This window comes from Sminthopsis crassicaudata, chromosome 3, assembly GCF_048593235.1.
Source record: "Sminthopsis crassicaudata isolate SCR6 chromosome 3, ASM4859323v1, whole genome shotgun sequence".
Lineage (NCBI taxonomy): Eukaryota > Metazoa > Chordata > Mammalia > Dasyuromorphia > Dasyuridae > Sminthopsis > Sminthopsis crassicaudata.
In genome coordinates, this window is record NC_133619.1 from 408,071,257 (window position 1) to 408,088,929 (window position 17,673).

Consider the following 17,673-nt stretch of genomic DNA (forward strand, 5'->3'; position numbering starts at 1 on the left):
GTCTCAATTTTGGATTATAAAACTAGTAACAGATTAAATAATATTCCTAAATTCCCATAGTCAATGTGTCAATCAACAGTCATTCAGACAATAAACACTTGTTAAACACCTATGTGCCCTGGCACTGTGCTAAGTGCTAGAAATACAAATAGAATCAAAAGACAATACCTACCCTCAAAAATGTCACAAGATAATGTGGGAGACTGCAAGCAAATAAACATATACAATAACCTATATACAGAACAAATACAAAATAATTAAAAGATGGAAGGCATTAAAATTAAGAAGGACTGAGAAAGGCTTCCTATAAAAGATGTGATTATATTTGAGACTCAAAGGAAGCCAAGGAAGCCAGTAGACAGAGATAAGAGAGAACATTCCAAGCATGGGAGAGGAGTCAAAAGAATATGTCCAAAGCTGAGGAATGGAGGATCTTGTTATCTGAAGAGCAAGAAGGCCAGTGTCACCAAATCAAAAATTATTTCTATTAAGGAGTAAAGTGTAAGAAGACTGCTAAGGTAGGAAGGGGCTATGTTTATGAAGGGTTTTAAATAAGAGAGCATTTTATAATCCCTCCTGGAAGAAATAGGGAGTCAGTGGAGTTTGAGAAGGGCAGAAGTGGTTGAGCCTGTGCCTTAAGAAAATCATTTTGTGTCCCAATGGAGGATCTATTGGAGAGGCTAAAGACTAGAGGCAGGCAGACTCACTAGCAGACTATTGAAATAGTCCAGACATGGCCTACACTATAATGGTGGTAGTATCAGAAGAGACAAGGATGATTTGAGAGATGAGAAGGAGAGAAGAGAGACTCTATTTTCAGCAGAGGTTCTCTGCCAAAGCTCTTCTTCCCAGAGAACTTGGCCTTTGATCATCCTCTCACTTTCTCTTCTTTTCTAGGCTTTCTTTGTCAAAAGGCTTCTTTACTATTACTACAATCTTGCTCATCCTTCCTCCACTCTCAGAAACATTTCCTGTGACTTTGTGGTTGTTCAGTTGTTTTTCTCTGTCTGACTCTTCAATACCCTGCGGACTATAGCAACTAAAGCTCTTCTGTCCTCCATGATCTTCTGAAATTTGTCAAAGCTCATGATCCTTGCTTCCATGACAATAGCCACCTCAATCTCTGTAATCCCTTTTCTCTTTTGCCTTCAATTGTTCTCAACAGCAGGGTCTTTTCCAATGAGTCCTGCCTTAACTCAAGCTATAAAACTATAACTTGACTCTTTTTTCAAGCCAAAAACCTAGGAAAATCACCCAACAATCCTGCTTCCACTTTCTCACCTCCTACTCACTTTTCAAACCTTTGCAATCTGGCTTCCACCCCCACCACTAGAGCTTCAGTGGTTCTCTGCTGGCAGTTAAAGCCACAATCTAACTCCAAACTACCTCCTCACAAATGATGGTGATATATCCTTAACTCCATGTCCTTATCAGGCCATCTCCAAAGCCTTTCTTTCATTAATCTTTTCTTACTGCCAGCTCCTTCTAGACTCTTAGATCTTACTAGTGAACCGTCTTAGAAATCACTTAATATATAGATTGCAAACTCTTGAAAGGCAGGGACAATCTTCCTCTTACATTTAATCCCCCTGGGGCAGGGCTTGCAGAGAATAGATACCTAATAAGTGCTTATTAACTCTGCTGAGGAAAGTAAGAAGCATCTGCTATGATGATGCCAATGGTTTTTTTGCTAGTCTGATTTTGTAAACTATACCAATGACCTCAAACTTAAATAGAAATGGATCCCAATTTTACATTTTAATTTGATTCAGCTATACTCCAGAATCCTGTAGTTTGGGCAGCAAGTTATATGTTTGAAACCTATTCTTAAAGAGGGGCAGCTAAGTGGGGGACTGGATAGATCTCAGACACTTATTAGTTACATGACTCTAGATAAGTCACTTAAACATTTTTGTCTCAGTTTCCTCATCTGCAAAATGAGCTGGATAAGGAAGTGGCAAACCACTCCAGTATCTTAATCAAGAAAATCCCAAATAAGGTCGAATAAGAGTCAGAAATAACTGAAAAACAACTGAATAACAACTAAAGTAAATAATTATTAGTTATTACTTGTAATTATTATAAGTATTACTAGTAATTATTATTAGTATATTTAAAAGTATTAATTTGAGATATATATATACATATATATATATAATGTAATTAAGCACAAAAGCATTTTGAAGATCAATAGTTTTTTCTAGTTTGATTTTCCTCTAAAAGGTTATTAGCTGACTTATTTTTCTTCCCAATAAAATTTCTTTAAATATGGTTTCATTTAAATTTTTTATTGATGGATTTTATCTTTTACACAACAATCTTTTCTTCTCTTTATTTAAAAAAAAAAAAAACTAGACAAAAGTGACTGACAAAATAATCCCATCTGATATTGTATGCAACATTTCAGATCTATAATCCCCACCTCTTTGAGAAGAGAGAAGTGTGTTTATCATCTGTCCTTTGCAATCAAGATTGGGTATTCGTTGTAGTTTCAAGTGTAGTTTCAACATTTTAAAAAATTGTTTTTTAAGACCCTATTATCTTTGGAACATATATATATATTTCTCCCCCCCCCCCCCCCCAGGCTGGGGTTAAGTGACTTGCCCAGGGTTACACAGCTAGGAAGGGTTAAGTGTCTGAGACCAGATTTGAACTCTTGTTCCTCCTGAATTCAAGGCTGGTGCTCTATCCACTGCGCCACCTAGCTGCCCCTGGAACATATATTTTTGAACTTATTAAGGAATCATTATTATAATTTCACTGATCTTGTCTGTGAGATAAGTAATCCAACCAGCCATTCTGGAGAGCAATTTGGAACCATGCTCAAAGAGTTATCAAAATGTGCATACCTTTGATCCCACAGCATTACTACTGGGTTTGTATCCCAAAGAGATTTTTTAAAAGGGAAAGGGACCAGTATGTGCAAGAACATTTGTGGCAGCCCTCTTTGTAGTGGCCAGAAACTGGAAACTGAGTGGGATATCCATCAATTGGAGAATGGCTGAATAAATTGTGGTATATGAATGTTATGGAATTTTATTCTTCTGTAAGAAATGACCAGCAGGATGATTTCAGAAAGGCCTGGAGAGAGTTACATGAACTGATGCTGAGTGAAATGAGCAGGACCAGGAGATCATTGTATACTTCAACAACAATACTATATGATGATCAATTCTGATAAATGTAGCCCTCTTCCACAAAGAGATGAACCAAATCAGTTCCAATAGAGCAGTAATGTACTGAACCAACTACACCCAGCAAAAGAACTCTGGGAGATGACTACGAACCACTACATAGAATTCCCAATCCCTCTATTTTTGTCTGCCTACATTTTTGATTTCTTTCACAGGCTAATGGTACACTATTTCAAGTCCAATTCTTTTTGTACAGCAAAATAACTGTTTGGAGATGTATACATATATTGTATTTAACTTATACTTTAACATATTTAACATGTATTGGTCAACCTGTCATCTGGGGGAAGAGGTGGGGGGAAAGAGGGGAAAAGTTGGAACAAAAAGTTTTGCAATTGTCAATGCTGAAAAATTATCTATGCATTAAATTTTTGTAAAAAATAATTAATTAAATTAATTAATTAAAATTTTAAAAAGAGACAAGTAATCTTTAGTTCTGAGAACTTTATTTCTTATAACCAATAATTAGAAGGTAAATTCAAGCTGAGACGTCCTGATAAATATTCAACAACTAGGCTCAAATGTATGCATATATATTTTTATGATTAATTTGTATGTCTGGAGGACAATTTGGAATTATGGAATTATTTGGAACTACTCATATAAAACTGTGCATTCAACAGTATCTGGATCTGTATTCCAAGGAGTTCATAAAAGAGGGAGAAGATCTACATATGCAAAAATGTTCATAGAAGCTTTTAGTGGTCACAAGGAATTGGAAATTGAGATGATGCTCATCAATTGGGGAATGAATAAATAAATTGTGGTATATGAATGTAATGGAGTATTATTGTTCTATAAAAAATAATAAGCAGGCTGATTTTAGAAAAGTCTGGAAAGACTTACATGAAGTGATATTGAGTGAAGTAAGCAGAACCAGGAAAACATTATACACAATAACAGCAAGATTATGTTTCATCTGTGATGGGCTTAGTTCTTCTTAGCAAGACATTGATACTAAGACAATTCCAATAGTTTTGGGATGGAAAATGTTCTCCACATCCAGAGAACTATGGAGACTGAATGTGGATTGAAGCATACCATTTTTATCCTTTTTTGTTTGTTTTTTCTTTCTTGTGGTTTTTCCCTTTTGTTCTGATTTTCTTTCACAAGACTAATAAGGAAATATATTGAAAAGTATTATACATATATAACCTATGTTTTATTTCTTGCTGTCTTGGGAAGAGGAGAGGTAAGGGAGGGAGGCAGAAAAAAAGTTGGAGCTCAAAATCTTATAAAAATGAGTGTTAAAAACCATCTTTATATGTAATTGAAAAAATGAAATTATTGTGGGAAAAAAAAGATTAATTTGCACAATTAACACTTTCAGCCAACAGAACAATAAACTAAGTCTTGATTGCCAATTTCTTAGGTGTTAATGCTCAATAAAAAGTTAAAATGGGCTAGTAGATTGGTTAGAGCTATTTCTTGCACACCCTTTAGTTCAACTCCTAATTGTGTATTTCCTAAATTGTCTTTATAATTATACTTGATAGACCTGAAGTCAGGATGAATAAAACTATAATCCATCCATCAAACAATGTAACAATCCTAATACAATGATATTTGAAATTGGATTTCTGAAAACCACATTCACTTCTATCTCTGATCTGGAAAAAAAAAATGCTTATTCTTCAAATGCCATATAGAAGTCTCCAAAAAAGTAGAGGTAAAAATGTAATTTCATAACTTTGGATAATAAGAAGGAATATGGAGAAAAATTAGACTAATAAAATTTTAGATACCTCTCTTTCTTGAAGCCTGAAATCTCTGAATCCCTTCGCCCTAATTCCATCTGCACCTTCTCCAGGGCTCCTTGCATCTTACTGTGAGAAGCTAATACATTCTCCAGCATGATGGTGACTTTGCAGTTATCTTCCTTAGCCTCTGCCAGCTGTCGCTGAAAGTTTCCAATCTAATATAAAATCAAATAAGAGGGACAAGTTTGATTGTAATAATTGGTGCTTTACAAATCTTGTATCTGAGTCTTCAGCATGCCAATGCATATATATGGAAGGTAGCATACTTCAGATTATTTTTCAATGTATACAGATAGACAAATTCACATTAGAATGCTGAGAAAAAAGAAATCTTGTAGGTTTTTAAATTTTCCTTCCATTTTGTTGTATGACATCATCCTATGTGAAGAAAGCTTGACTCTGCTCTTCATAATAAAATGAAAAAATTATCTTAGATGAATTGTTGAAAAGTTTAGAGGTTGTAGAAAAGCAATGTAACACATAACCCTCTCCACAATGTACATCTTTCAGCAATTGATATAAAAGAGAAGGAACCTAAGCTATGTTCTCAAGAATGAGACTGCAATCTAGGAATAATTTTATGATATAATTTTTGAAGTTAATTGATTTTTTTATTGTTCTTACCTCACCTTCATTTCCAAATTTCTCCCTTCCCTCACTTTCTCTCCCCTTCCCAATAAATCATCATTTTTAAGAAAAAATAGAGAGGGAAAAGACAGGCATAATTAATGATGTAATGTTCCCTATCCACAGGATTCTTGCCACCCCAATAAAGCAAAGAAGAAAGAGAGGGATGCATTTTCTCATCTCTTCTTCAAGTTTGAATTTGATCATTAAAATTACATAGCACTCAAGCTTTTTTTTAATTGTTGTTATATTCTTTCCATTTACAATGTTTTGGTCATTATATGTATTGTTAGTCTAATTCTGTTTACTTCATTCTGCAGCATTTCTTCCTGTACTTTTCTGAATTCTTCACATTCATTGCTTTTTATAGAGTAGTAATAATATTCCATTACATTCTTGCACCACAATTTCTTTAACCATTCCCCAGTTAATAGGCATCTACTCTGTCTTAATGGTTTGATTTGTTAAAATTAACATCCATTTATTACTTTAAAATAAACATCAAATGATAAGTTATTTTTATTTGGAGCTTAAAGATTTTAAACAAAAACTTCAACAGAGAAAAATCTGGCTTCTTTCTTTGATTTTCTAAGGCAAAAGAAATTAGGGGGGGAAAAGGACTTTGACAGGAAATATTTTAAAGGTAGTTTTAAGCTATCTTTCCTCTAAGTGGGAAAAAACATCAAGCAGGTTTTTTATTTAGTTTTCTTTCTTGCCAACTATGGCAACAACAGAAGGAATATGGCTCATGAAAAATATTCACTCATCTTTCAGTAATATTTCCCACCCTTTCAAATAAGATTTGCCAATTTCCTTGCCTTGCTCATTTCCCTGTCTTCCAAAGCCTCCAGGTGCCCCCTCATTTTATGACTTTCTCTTGATGACACATCACGGGATTTAATTGCCCGAGAAAAATCATCTTCATTCTTTTCAAGAATAGATTGCATCTTATGAGAAAAAAAAGAAAGGATTAATACTTTGCAAATTAAAGGAGATGAATGATCAGAATGAAAAACTTAGGGCAATTTAGAAAATGAATGTTAAAAAATACTAAAACTATATTAATAATAGTCACTTTTCTGGATTTTACAAAAGATAACATTCCCCCCCATAATTGTTTGTTATATTTAAAAGTAAACACATAGACAAAAATAGCTTATGAATGTCATATAAAGACTACAAGGGAGTATATAAGGAATTTTAATGAGACTATAATGTATAATAAAGAAAAAAATGACCATTATTTAGCTTTTTAAAAAATACAGGTAACTTTTTTGGAAGTGATAGGGAAATGATTAGATCAAAAGAACTGAAATATCTTAGAAAGTAATGACATCAAAGTAATAATGATATTAGAAATGCACAGAATCAGACAGAACTGGAAAGTACTCCACAGATCATCTGGTTCAATGCCCTTCTGGTTTAACAAGGAAACAGATTTAGAGGAGTTAAGTGACTTGTTCAGTATCACACAACAAGTAGAAGAGATATGACGTGAACTTGAGTTCCCTGGAATTAAAGCCAGTGTTCTATATACTGTAGAAATTCTAACCAGGACTAGTTTATTTTCTATTACCCTCTCCCAATCCTCATTTCCCTCCTAATTTTAGTAGTATATCAAGGAAATTTTTCTAGATAATCTTTATTTAATTTTTTTTCCTTAATGATTTTTTTCCTTTCAAATATTTGAAATTTTTAATATTCAGGGGAAAAAACTCAATTGATTCAAAAGAACATTGCCTTGTAGATTCTAACATCCCATATTTTTTTCCAGAAAAGAAGTGTCATTTTGTTGATTGTCACCATCGTTCAAGGTTTTGTTCAAATATGCCCACAAATTTCTGTTTTACACCATTTAATGCAGCCATTAACCAGGGTGCCACTTGTTGTAATGTTTACAAAAAGCATATAGAAATTACGCTTATAATCATTTCCTTCTGTTTTTAATATCAGTTGAAGATGTTTTACTAGAACTTTTAAAGAAATATATCTTTCTATGTTCAATTATTTGAAAACAGAAATAAAATTATAGTTAAATATTTAAATAGAAATGCAACTACAAAATCATTTAATCAAGGCTTTATTAAATCTATTTTCTGCTGTGTTGAGGTAGGGAATATTTAAAAATGTAGACTTTTTCAAAAAATGATATTTAAAACATCTCTACACTTCCATCTCTTGCAATAATGACTTTTCTTCAAGGCTTACTTCCAGTTTCATCCTCTACATGAGGCTTCAAATCTCTCCAGTTGCTAGTGCTCTCCTTCATTACCCACAGAATTACTTTGTATTTGTATAGTTTCTATATGTTTTGCATTTATTTAACTGTGTGTTTGTTATTTCCCTACAATACAAGATAGCTCCTTGAGGCTAGGGACTATTTTTCTTTTTGCATACCAGCACTTTAAATGATTAAAATTGTCGAATTTTACACCTTGATCTCCAAAATAAAAGGGAAAGTGATTATATGTCATTAGACAGAATTGAGGTTGGGATCTAAACTCTCCCTTACATTTTCTATTTCTATATGATCTGTTTCTTATATAATTAAATTGACATATTGAAAGACCTTTTCAGTTATTACCTTTATATAATTTCACTTACTGTATGGATTTTTCTTTTATACTTGGAATTGCAATAATGTTCCTAATCATCATTTTAAATGCTCATGGTCTTCACTCACCAAATCTCTTTTAAAAATTTCAGATGTTTCTTCAGCCGTTAATGGTCTAGCAGCAAGAATATCTATTTTACCTTCCAGTCTTCCCTCCATGGTCTTAATAGCATTCAAGAGAGTCTTCAGAGAGACCTTTGAATCTCCAAAATCCTGAGGAGCAGATCTTGTGGAAGGCAAGGAAGGTGCAAAGCTGACTCGACGTGAAGGATTTGAAATAACATTGGGTAAACCAACGGTTGAAATTTTTTCCTTTCCATTACTTAAAGTGGACCTACAAGAACTTTCAGTGGACTTTGTAGACACTGGTCTTTCTAAAGATTTCTTTCTTCTTGGTGGGAAAACCATTTCAAAATAATTAGTGAAAACAAGATTGTTTTTGGAGATAGACAAGTGTTCAGGAGAAATTACTTAAATCTTTTGTCTGACTTGAAAGTAAAAGATATTTAGAGGATGAAGAAATCACACTTCAGAGAATATTTTACTGAAGACTAAAATCTATGTAATTTCTTATACTAAACTGTCAAAACACTATCTTCAGTATATCCTATTGAATCTCTTATTCCAACTTTGTGACCTCATCACTCATCACCATGAACAGTAAGTTGATTGGAACTCTAAGTGAATTCTATGTGAAGACAACTTGCAAATCCTTGGTTACCAAGTGCCAGTTACACAGAATTTTTGCTTCTAGATTAACAGCAGTATGGTGTAGTGGAAAAATATCAGACCTAAATTAGGAGACTTGAAGTATAGTTGCAATACAGTAGTCAAGTCACTTAATCTGAGTTTTAATTTTTCTATCAACTCAAATGAAGACTAGATGATCAATAATACTCTCCAGCTATTTCCTCACTGTGCTGCCTACACTCTCATCATCATCCTCATCTTTTTTACCCTAAAACTACCTTGGAATACATCCTAGGACATCAGATTATGATAGGTGAGATTTTTCCTTATTTTGCAGGAAAATGTGACCTTCATATCACTTCCCAGCCATGTTGCTGGTCTCCCTCCACTTTTTCTTGCTGTCTTTTATGTATAATCTTTTTTGATTAAAATACAAACTTGTTGAGGACAGGGTCTGTCTTGTTTGCCTTGTATTTGTGTCCATAGCATTTAAAAGTATCTAGAACATAACTGCTTAGTAAGATAAATGCTCACTCTCTTCCTTCTTCCCCTCTCCCTTTCCCTCTCTCTGTCCTTTCCTCTCTTCTTCTCCTTCCTACCTTCTGTCTGTCTGTCTGTCTGTCTCTCTCATAAGAATAGTGATTAACTCACAGTCTTATCTTCACAATTTGTCTTCAAGCTATCTTTTTCTAACTCTGTATTTCAGTTAAGCTAACTTACTATTCCCTGTACCTGTCAGTGCAAATTCTCCCCCTATTTTTGCACAAGTCCTTCATCTCTCCAATATTCTTTCTTCACTTTCACCTCTTGATATTATGAGTTTCCTTCCTGATCCAGTTCAAGTATTACCTTCTACATGAGGCTTTTACTAATCTTCCCAGATATCTTCTCTACTATCTACAAAACTACTTTGTGTGGGTGTATATATATATATATATATATATATAATATTGATGGTCTTTTTGCATTAGTCACTTCCCATTAATTGTTTTCCCCTACCATCAAAAAGCCCTTTCTTATACCAAATAAGCAAATCAAAAATTGATCATGTCTGAAAAAAAAATCTCATCCCTCATCAACCATCTCTTTGCTAATATAATAAGAGACATATTTCCATTTGAATCAGCAAAAAATTGGCCTTGTTCAAAAAATGATTCAACCTGCACTGAGTTTTCACTTATCATAAGATAGGTAGTCTATTTCATCATGAATCCTCTGGAATCATAGTTGGTCATTGGCTGATCAGATTACCTAATTTTTTACAATATTAGTGTTACTGTTCTTCCAAGTTATCAATTTGTCATGCATAAGTTTATATGACTCCAGGTTTTTTTTTCTTTTTTTGGATATCATCTCCTTTGTAATTTTTTGTACTACAAGAGTATTCTATGATATTTATGTGTTATCAATTGTTCAGATACTCCCCAGTTGATGGGTACCCCTTCATTTTTTAATTCTTTGCCTCTGAAAAATGAACTGCTATAAATATTCTAGTACATTAGTGAAGTTTATTTTGCTTAGGACTAATCCTCCCTTAATCTACATTATTGTTGCCCCTTCTTTTCTTATTCAAATAAATTATTTCTGTCTTACTCTTTCTGTGTATTATTACCTCCTTTGAACAAATCAGATGAGAGTAACCAATCTCTTGCTCCTTCCAACTTTAAAAAATAAACTTCTTGTACAGACTTCCATATCCTGATTATATAATTTTCGCTATCTTCCTTTCCTTCCCCTTCTTGGAGTATATTCCTTTTCTTTATTTTCATTCATCTTTTTAAGATGAAGATATAACAAAACCATTTACAGGCTCTCTATCTAATTATACTTCCTCTATGACATCCCCTTCCCCCCCATTCCCAATGATAATAGGGTTATGAAGTAATTATTTTCTTAGATTAGAATGTAAACAGTTTGTTTTTTAGTCTCATGATTGTTTATTCATGTTTACCTGTCTACGGTTCTCTTGATTACTAAGAATATATTTCAAAGTTTCTATGTAACTGATCTTTTTTTAAAATCAAGAACACTTGAAATTCCTTTATTTCATTAAATGTTTATTTTTTTCCCCAATAACAATATAGTTTTGCTGAGTAAATTACCTTTGTTTGTAAACCTACATCCTTTGCCTTCTGGGATATCATATTCCAAACTTTTCATTCTCTCATAGTATGACTTCAAAATCACGTGTGAGCCTTACGGCTGCTTGGTAATTTCTAACTAATTGAAGTAACTTTTCTTTGAGCCTGAAGTTCTGAATGTTAACTGTAATGTTCCTTAGCATTTTCATTTGAAAAAAAATTTTGGGGAGGGGTGTTATTGGCAAATGCTTTCTATTTCTACTTTGTCCTTTGGTTCTAAAAGACCAGGAGAGTTTTCATTTAAGATTTCATGAAGAATGTATAGGCTCTTTTTTCTTTAGTCATGACTTTCAGGTAGTTTAATGATACTTAAATTTTTGCTCCTTGATCTATTTTCTAGGTCAATTATTTTTGCTATAAGATATCTTACATATTTTGTTTTTCCAGTATTTTGGTTTTGTTTTAATATTTCTTATCTCTTGGAACTAATGGTTTTTTTCAGTCCATTCTAATATTCAAGAAGTTTGTTGCTTGGCAAGTTTTGATATCCTTTATGCATGATATTAATTCTCTTCCCAATTCTTTCTTCCATACCTCTCGTTTCTTTTTCAATTTTTTTTCCTTTAGCTTTCATTAGTGCATCTTAACTTTTTAAAAAATATGTTTGCTTTGTCTTTTCCAGGAAATGGTTGGATTTGTGTTCAAGCTATGTTTTTCTTTGAGGCTTCACTTGTAGATATTTAAAGATTAGAATCTTGTTCTAAGTTTGTGTCTTAAGGTTCCTTGTTGTTGTAATAGCTTTTTATGAGGGAACTCATTTTTATTATTTGTTCATTCTTCCAACCTACTTCCTGACTTCAGATTTTTGTAAGAACTGAGTTCTGTGAACTACTGGAGAGAATGTCTAGGCTGTTCCTTTCTGCTCCTGTTTTCTTGGGATATTGAGTATTCTAGTATTCTAGGATCCCAGGGATGGCTTAGGCTGGGGATCTGCAGGCTTTTAGTGCTCTCAAAATGATCTGATTCAGGGGAAAAGTATCCTGCTACATAAATATGCAAGTTCCTGATCTGGGTTTTATAATGTTCAGGCTAGCTCCCTGGAGGGTCTCAGGATCAGTCAAAGTCCTTGTTCTTTAGAAAGAGAAGTGAAGGAGGCAGGCAAGCTGTACTCAGCTCATTAAAGATGAATCCTGGACTCTGGAGTCTGGAGCCTGAAGTCTCCTCTCCTGAGAGTGCTGTGGCAGAGAGACTCCAACTCTCTCTTTCAGGCTTCCAATCCTTACCTACAATTACTTCACCACCACACATTCAGCAAGCACCTATGGTGAGGAGAGCCATCACATCACCAAATCATCTAAGTATATGTTTATAGAGCCAAGATATCACATTGAGTTGTTAATTAGCATTAAGTGCTCTGCTGTCTTTAGATTCAAATACACCTTTTCAGAGTTACAGCCTCTAGAGGGTTTATGTCTGAGTCAAGGACTGTAAACTTGCCCCATTTGGAGTTTTAGTAGACTACTGCAGGATTCAACTAGTATTAAATAGCTTTAAAGTTCTGCTGATTCATAGTAATATGACTGCATGCTTTTTTTTTTTTCTTTTTTTTTTTTTTGCCTGGGATTCCTGCCTTATTCTACTAAAGGCTAGATCAAAAAATGATCTAGAAACTGGAACTAAGACCCTGCTTTGCCCCAGGAATCTGAACCATATGGATTCTACTTACTTTTGGATCTGCTCATTGCTTACTGTGTAGGCTTGGGCCCATGACTGCTCCTCACCCTGAAATGTAATACCAAGGTTCATGTCCCCTTCTCAATTAGTTCTGGATTTGCCTATGTTCAGTTTCCCTCTTTAATCAGTTCTAGATTTGTGACCAAGCATTAAATAGTAAGGGACAGAGGTTTGTACCTATTTCAGAGCCCTGTACAAATTTCAGCCTACCTATATTTGACCTGGGACCCCATCTTGTCTTGATGTATTGCCTTTCTGTGTTCTGGGATTCTATGTGGGGTTATTTCCTATCATTACAGAACTCATATCTATTTCCCTATGCTGACATAATTTAGAAAAATGACATTTTTTTTGCCTTATCTTTCCTGATTAGTACTCAGACTGGTGCATTTTTTTTATGTTTGGAGGAGGTGTGGCAGAAAACTCAGCTGTACTTTCTATTACTCTGTAATCTTGGATCTGCCTCCTTTATATATAACTTTTTAGATTTTTGGTAGCTTTTATGTATATATTTATTTGCATATAGTAGAATATAAGCTCATTAAGGGCAAGAAGTAATTTATATACAAGCACTTAACAGAGTTCCTTGAACACAAGTAAAATGCTTGTCAAATTGAACAAAACTATGACTTATAGAGTGCAATAAGTATTGTTATCTCCATTTTACAGATAATGAAATTATAATCTAAAGAAATAGTTTATCCAAAGTCCTACAATTAATGGTGTCAGAGCGAGAACTTGATTTCAATTTTTTCCCTGTATGTTGAAATGTCTCATTGGTACTTCTGTGATCACTGAAGATTGTTATTTGCCTTAGAGAACCCCATTACTGGGGGTGTTTTCCCCTCTACATATTCAAAAAATCTGGATCATATTATCCTTGTGCTAATTTTTTTCTTTCCTGGAGAGAAAAAAAGTATATGACCAAGCACAAAACAGTCCTTTGATAATAGGAATCTATGTACTTTTCTCTGTCCAGAGTCACATAGATTCAATGTACTGACAAAGAAAATTTCTTAAGTCAATAAGTTTTAAGTATTTCTTCTTTTGGGAGTCCAATAAAGCTGTTATGTGAATGAACCAAAAAGAATATATTTATATTAATGGTTATTTTATATTTTAACTTAAGAACAAAGACTACTGATATTTGACATTCTACATGTATGACTCCTAAAGCCATACATTGCTACTTGTTGGTATATTTAATAATTTTATAAATAATCAATATTTTCATACCTTTTTCAGTTGAGCTTTTGTCTTTTGCAGGTTTATCTTATTTTCAGTAAGTTCTGAGTTTGCCTATGACAAACAAACAAAAAAATTTAATGGCATTAGGTGCTAGTACACTGATTTCACTGTGTGTGAGATCAGTTTGTTAAGAGATAATTATACTATAGCAGCTACCTGATTTTCCAAGTACCAATTGTACCTGAGCATATTTTATTTCCAAGGCCTGATTCAATTTGCGTAGGTCCTCATTCTCTGAACGAGTATCAGCAAGAGAATTTATCTCTTTTTGTAGCTGTTTAACTTTTGTCTAGAGGAAAACAGAAAATAGTTAACAGAAACATCATGAACCCTCAACTCTTACCCAAAAGGAAAGATTGAAAAAGAGAGAAAAAAGTTGAAAGTGAGAAATCAAGCTAGAGGGCTGGGAACATATGGAGAATCCTTGATATTTTCACAAAACTGATGTATTTTTATAATACATGGAAATAACATAGATTTTTTTTATAGTTTGTCATAAGTTTAACTTGATGTAACTTAAATATATATTCTTATTTTAAAATGAGATTTTATAGAAATTATCTCTACTTCAACAGACTTGTGTAAGTAATATTTTAGAAATCTACTTTAGGTGATTATAAATGCCAATGTCTGTGAAAGGCAGATACAAATATAGTCCGTATTTATTTTACCTCATGATATATAGATGTAAGATTTCTGAGTAGTTTTATTTGTCTTTTTTTCTCTATTTTGTTCCTTGATTTAAAAAAAAAAACCTTTTCCATTATTTCTGGTTTCACAGTGAAGTTATTTAATATCAAAATATATTGTTGACGATTTTGAGTATCTTATTGAGTTCTTCATAAAACATTTATTATCCTCTTTAATAGACATTTATATATAGGTTACAGTTATTTTTATGGTGATTTGTATGCTTTTGGTCATCATAACCTCTGAAATTTGAGAAAACCAAGTAATCATATCATGGAATTATCTTCTTCATATCATGGAACTATCTTCTTCTATTGGTCTTTGGGAACATTATGGAACCAACTCTGCCAAATCTTTTATTTACCTCTCCAAGAAGCTGATAGCTCATTTAGTTGTGAAATGTTTAACATCTTTAGATTTTAGTTAGGGTGAAATATCAATAATTATATGCATCAATTCTGCCAGTAGTATATCAATATGACAGTGTTTGAATAGAAGCAACTTTGAAAATAATAATATCAATATTAATTACTTGTGAGTCATCTTAGAAAGTATGATATGTGGTATCTTCTGCCTCCTCTTTTGTTTCTATGCTATTGTGGAAGCAGAAAGGGGTGTCTTAAAAGATTGAGGTCAATTCTGCATTTTTGCATGGCTCCATATGGCTAAAAAAATTATCACAACCTGATGGCCAACCGAGTTCATACTGGAGATAAGCTGATCTTCAGATTTACTAAGTTCTTAAACAAAAAAACTAAAGCTAATGCCTTTCAAGCTTAGCAGAATCTACTAGAGCTTGTGTTCCACAGGTGTAGACTTTAGGTAGCCCAGTCTTAACACTATAATAAAACTTGAGAACTGAACTTTAGTCAAGTGACTATTTTATCTGAGAAGAGAAATGGGAGATATTGGCCATAGCCAAAAAATATATGTATATAGATACAAAGCAATAATTGGTTTAATATGTAACATGTTTGTATGTAGTCATATACTGAACCAATGATAGATTAGACAAATATCAAAATAATGAATTAAAAAAAATTTATTAAACATCTCCTAGGTGCCAGGCATTGTATTAAGCAGTAAGAATACAATTTCTATTCTTGAAGAATTTGCAAATTCTAACAGATTAGAAAAAAGAATCAAGAAGAGGTATCATTAAAACACTAAGGTGATCCAACCTGTTAGTTCCCCAAAATGAGAAATTGATAAGATATTTTCTTTTATTAGTATTTTCCCTAGAAACTTCTAGGACCTACATGCACACTTTCTGTCTTTAAATCCTAAAAGAACAGAGTTTAGGACTCTATTTTCAGAATAATTTAGAAATTGTTTTGTGCTTGATGCACAAGTTTCCAAATGGAAATCCCAGACCTGGAGAGATTAAAGAAATGAAATTTTAAAAGTCCAAAACTTTTACTAAATATAAACAAATACTAAGCAAAGACTATACAAATGAACTTTCAACAAATATATAGGTTCAGTTTTTTAAAGACATATGGAGCTATGAAGACATATTCAGGTCAATATATCAAGAAAGTCTGCTGCTAAAAAGCTATTAGAAATAATTCAGAACTTAGCAAACTTGCAGGATACAAAATAAATCCACATAAATGCTCAGCATTTTTATACATTACCAACACAATCCAAGAGCAAGAGATACAAAGAGAAATTCCATTCAAAATAACTGTCGATAGTATAAAATGTTTGGGAACATATCTACCAAAGGAAAGTCAGGAATTATATGAGCAAAATTACAAAACACTTGCCACAAAAATAAAGTCAGATTTAAATAATTGGAAAAATATTAAGTGCTCTTGGATAGGCTGAGAGAATATAATCAAGATGACAATACTCCGTAAACTAATCTATTTATTTAGTGCTATACCAATCAGACTCCCAAGAAATTATTTTAATGACCTAGAAAAAATAACAACAGAATTCATATGGAACAACAAAAGGTCGAGAATTTCAAGGGAAGTAATGAAAAAAAATTAAGTGAAGGTGGTCTAGCTGTACCTGATCTAGAACTGTATTATAAAGCAACAGTCACCAAAATCATTTGATATTGGCTAAGAAATAGACTAGTTGATCAGTGGCATAGGTTAGGTTCACAGGGCAAGATAGTGAATAAAAATAGCAATCTAGTGTTTGACAAACCCAAAGATCCCAACTTTTGGGATAAGAATTCATTATTTGACAAAAACTGCTGGGAAAACTGGAAATTAGTATGGCAGAAACTAGGCATGGACCCACATTTAATACCACATACTAAGATAAGATCAAAATGGGTCCAAGATTTAGGCATAAAGAATGAGATCATAAATAAATTAGAGGAACATAGGATAGTTTACCTCTCAGACTTGTGGAGGAGGAAGGAATTTGTGTCCAAAAGAGAACTAGAGATCATTATTGATCAGAAAATAGAAAATTTTGATTACAACAAATTAAAAAGTTTTTTCACAAACAAAACTAATGCAAACAAGATTAGAAGGGAAGTAACAAATTGGGAAAACATTTTTACAGTTAAAGGTTCTGATAAAGGCCTCATCTCCAAAATATACAGAGAATTGACTCTAATTTATAAGAAATCAAGCCATTCTCCAATTGATAAATGGTCAAAGGATATGAAGAGACATTTTCAGATGGTGAAATTGAAATTATTTCCACTCATATGAAAGAGTGTTCTAAATCACTGATCAGAGAAATGCAAATTAATACAACTCTGAGATACCACTACACACCTGTCAGATTGGCTAAGATGACAGGAACAAATAATGATGAATGTTGGAGGGGATGTGGGAAAACTGGGACACTGATGCATTGTTGGTGGAGTTGTGAAAGAATCCAACCATTCTGGAGCAATCTGGAATTATGCCCAAAAAGTTATCAAACTGTGCATACCCTTTGACCCAGCCATACTATTACTGGACTTATATCCCAAGGAAATACTAAAGAAGGGAAAGGGACCTGTATGTGCCAAAATGTTTGTAGCAGCTCTTTTCATAGTGGCTAGAAACTGGAAAATGAATGGA

At 33.1% G+C, this 17,673-nt stretch overlaps 1 protein-coding gene across 1 annotated transcript in view; it reads right to left on the minus strand.

Annotated features, from left to right (window-relative positions):
• CCDC150 (coiled-coil domain containing 150) overlaps nt 1-17,673 on the minus strand; it is a 107,088-nt gene that overhangs the window by 43,168 nt on the left and 46,247 nt on the right. The window contains exons 16-19 of the mRNA XM_074302807.1: nt 14,130-14,237; nt 13,937-13,999; nt 6,400-6,528; nt 4,940-5,109 (exon numbers count right to left, since the gene is read on the minus strand). Of these exons, the coding sequence (XP_074158908.1) occupies nt 4,940-5,109; nt 6,400-6,528; nt 13,937-13,999; nt 14,130-14,237 (470 nt within the window). The remainder of the gene's footprint in view (nt 1-4,939; nt 5,110-6,399; nt 6,529-13,936; nt 14,000-14,129; nt 14,238-17,673) is intronic.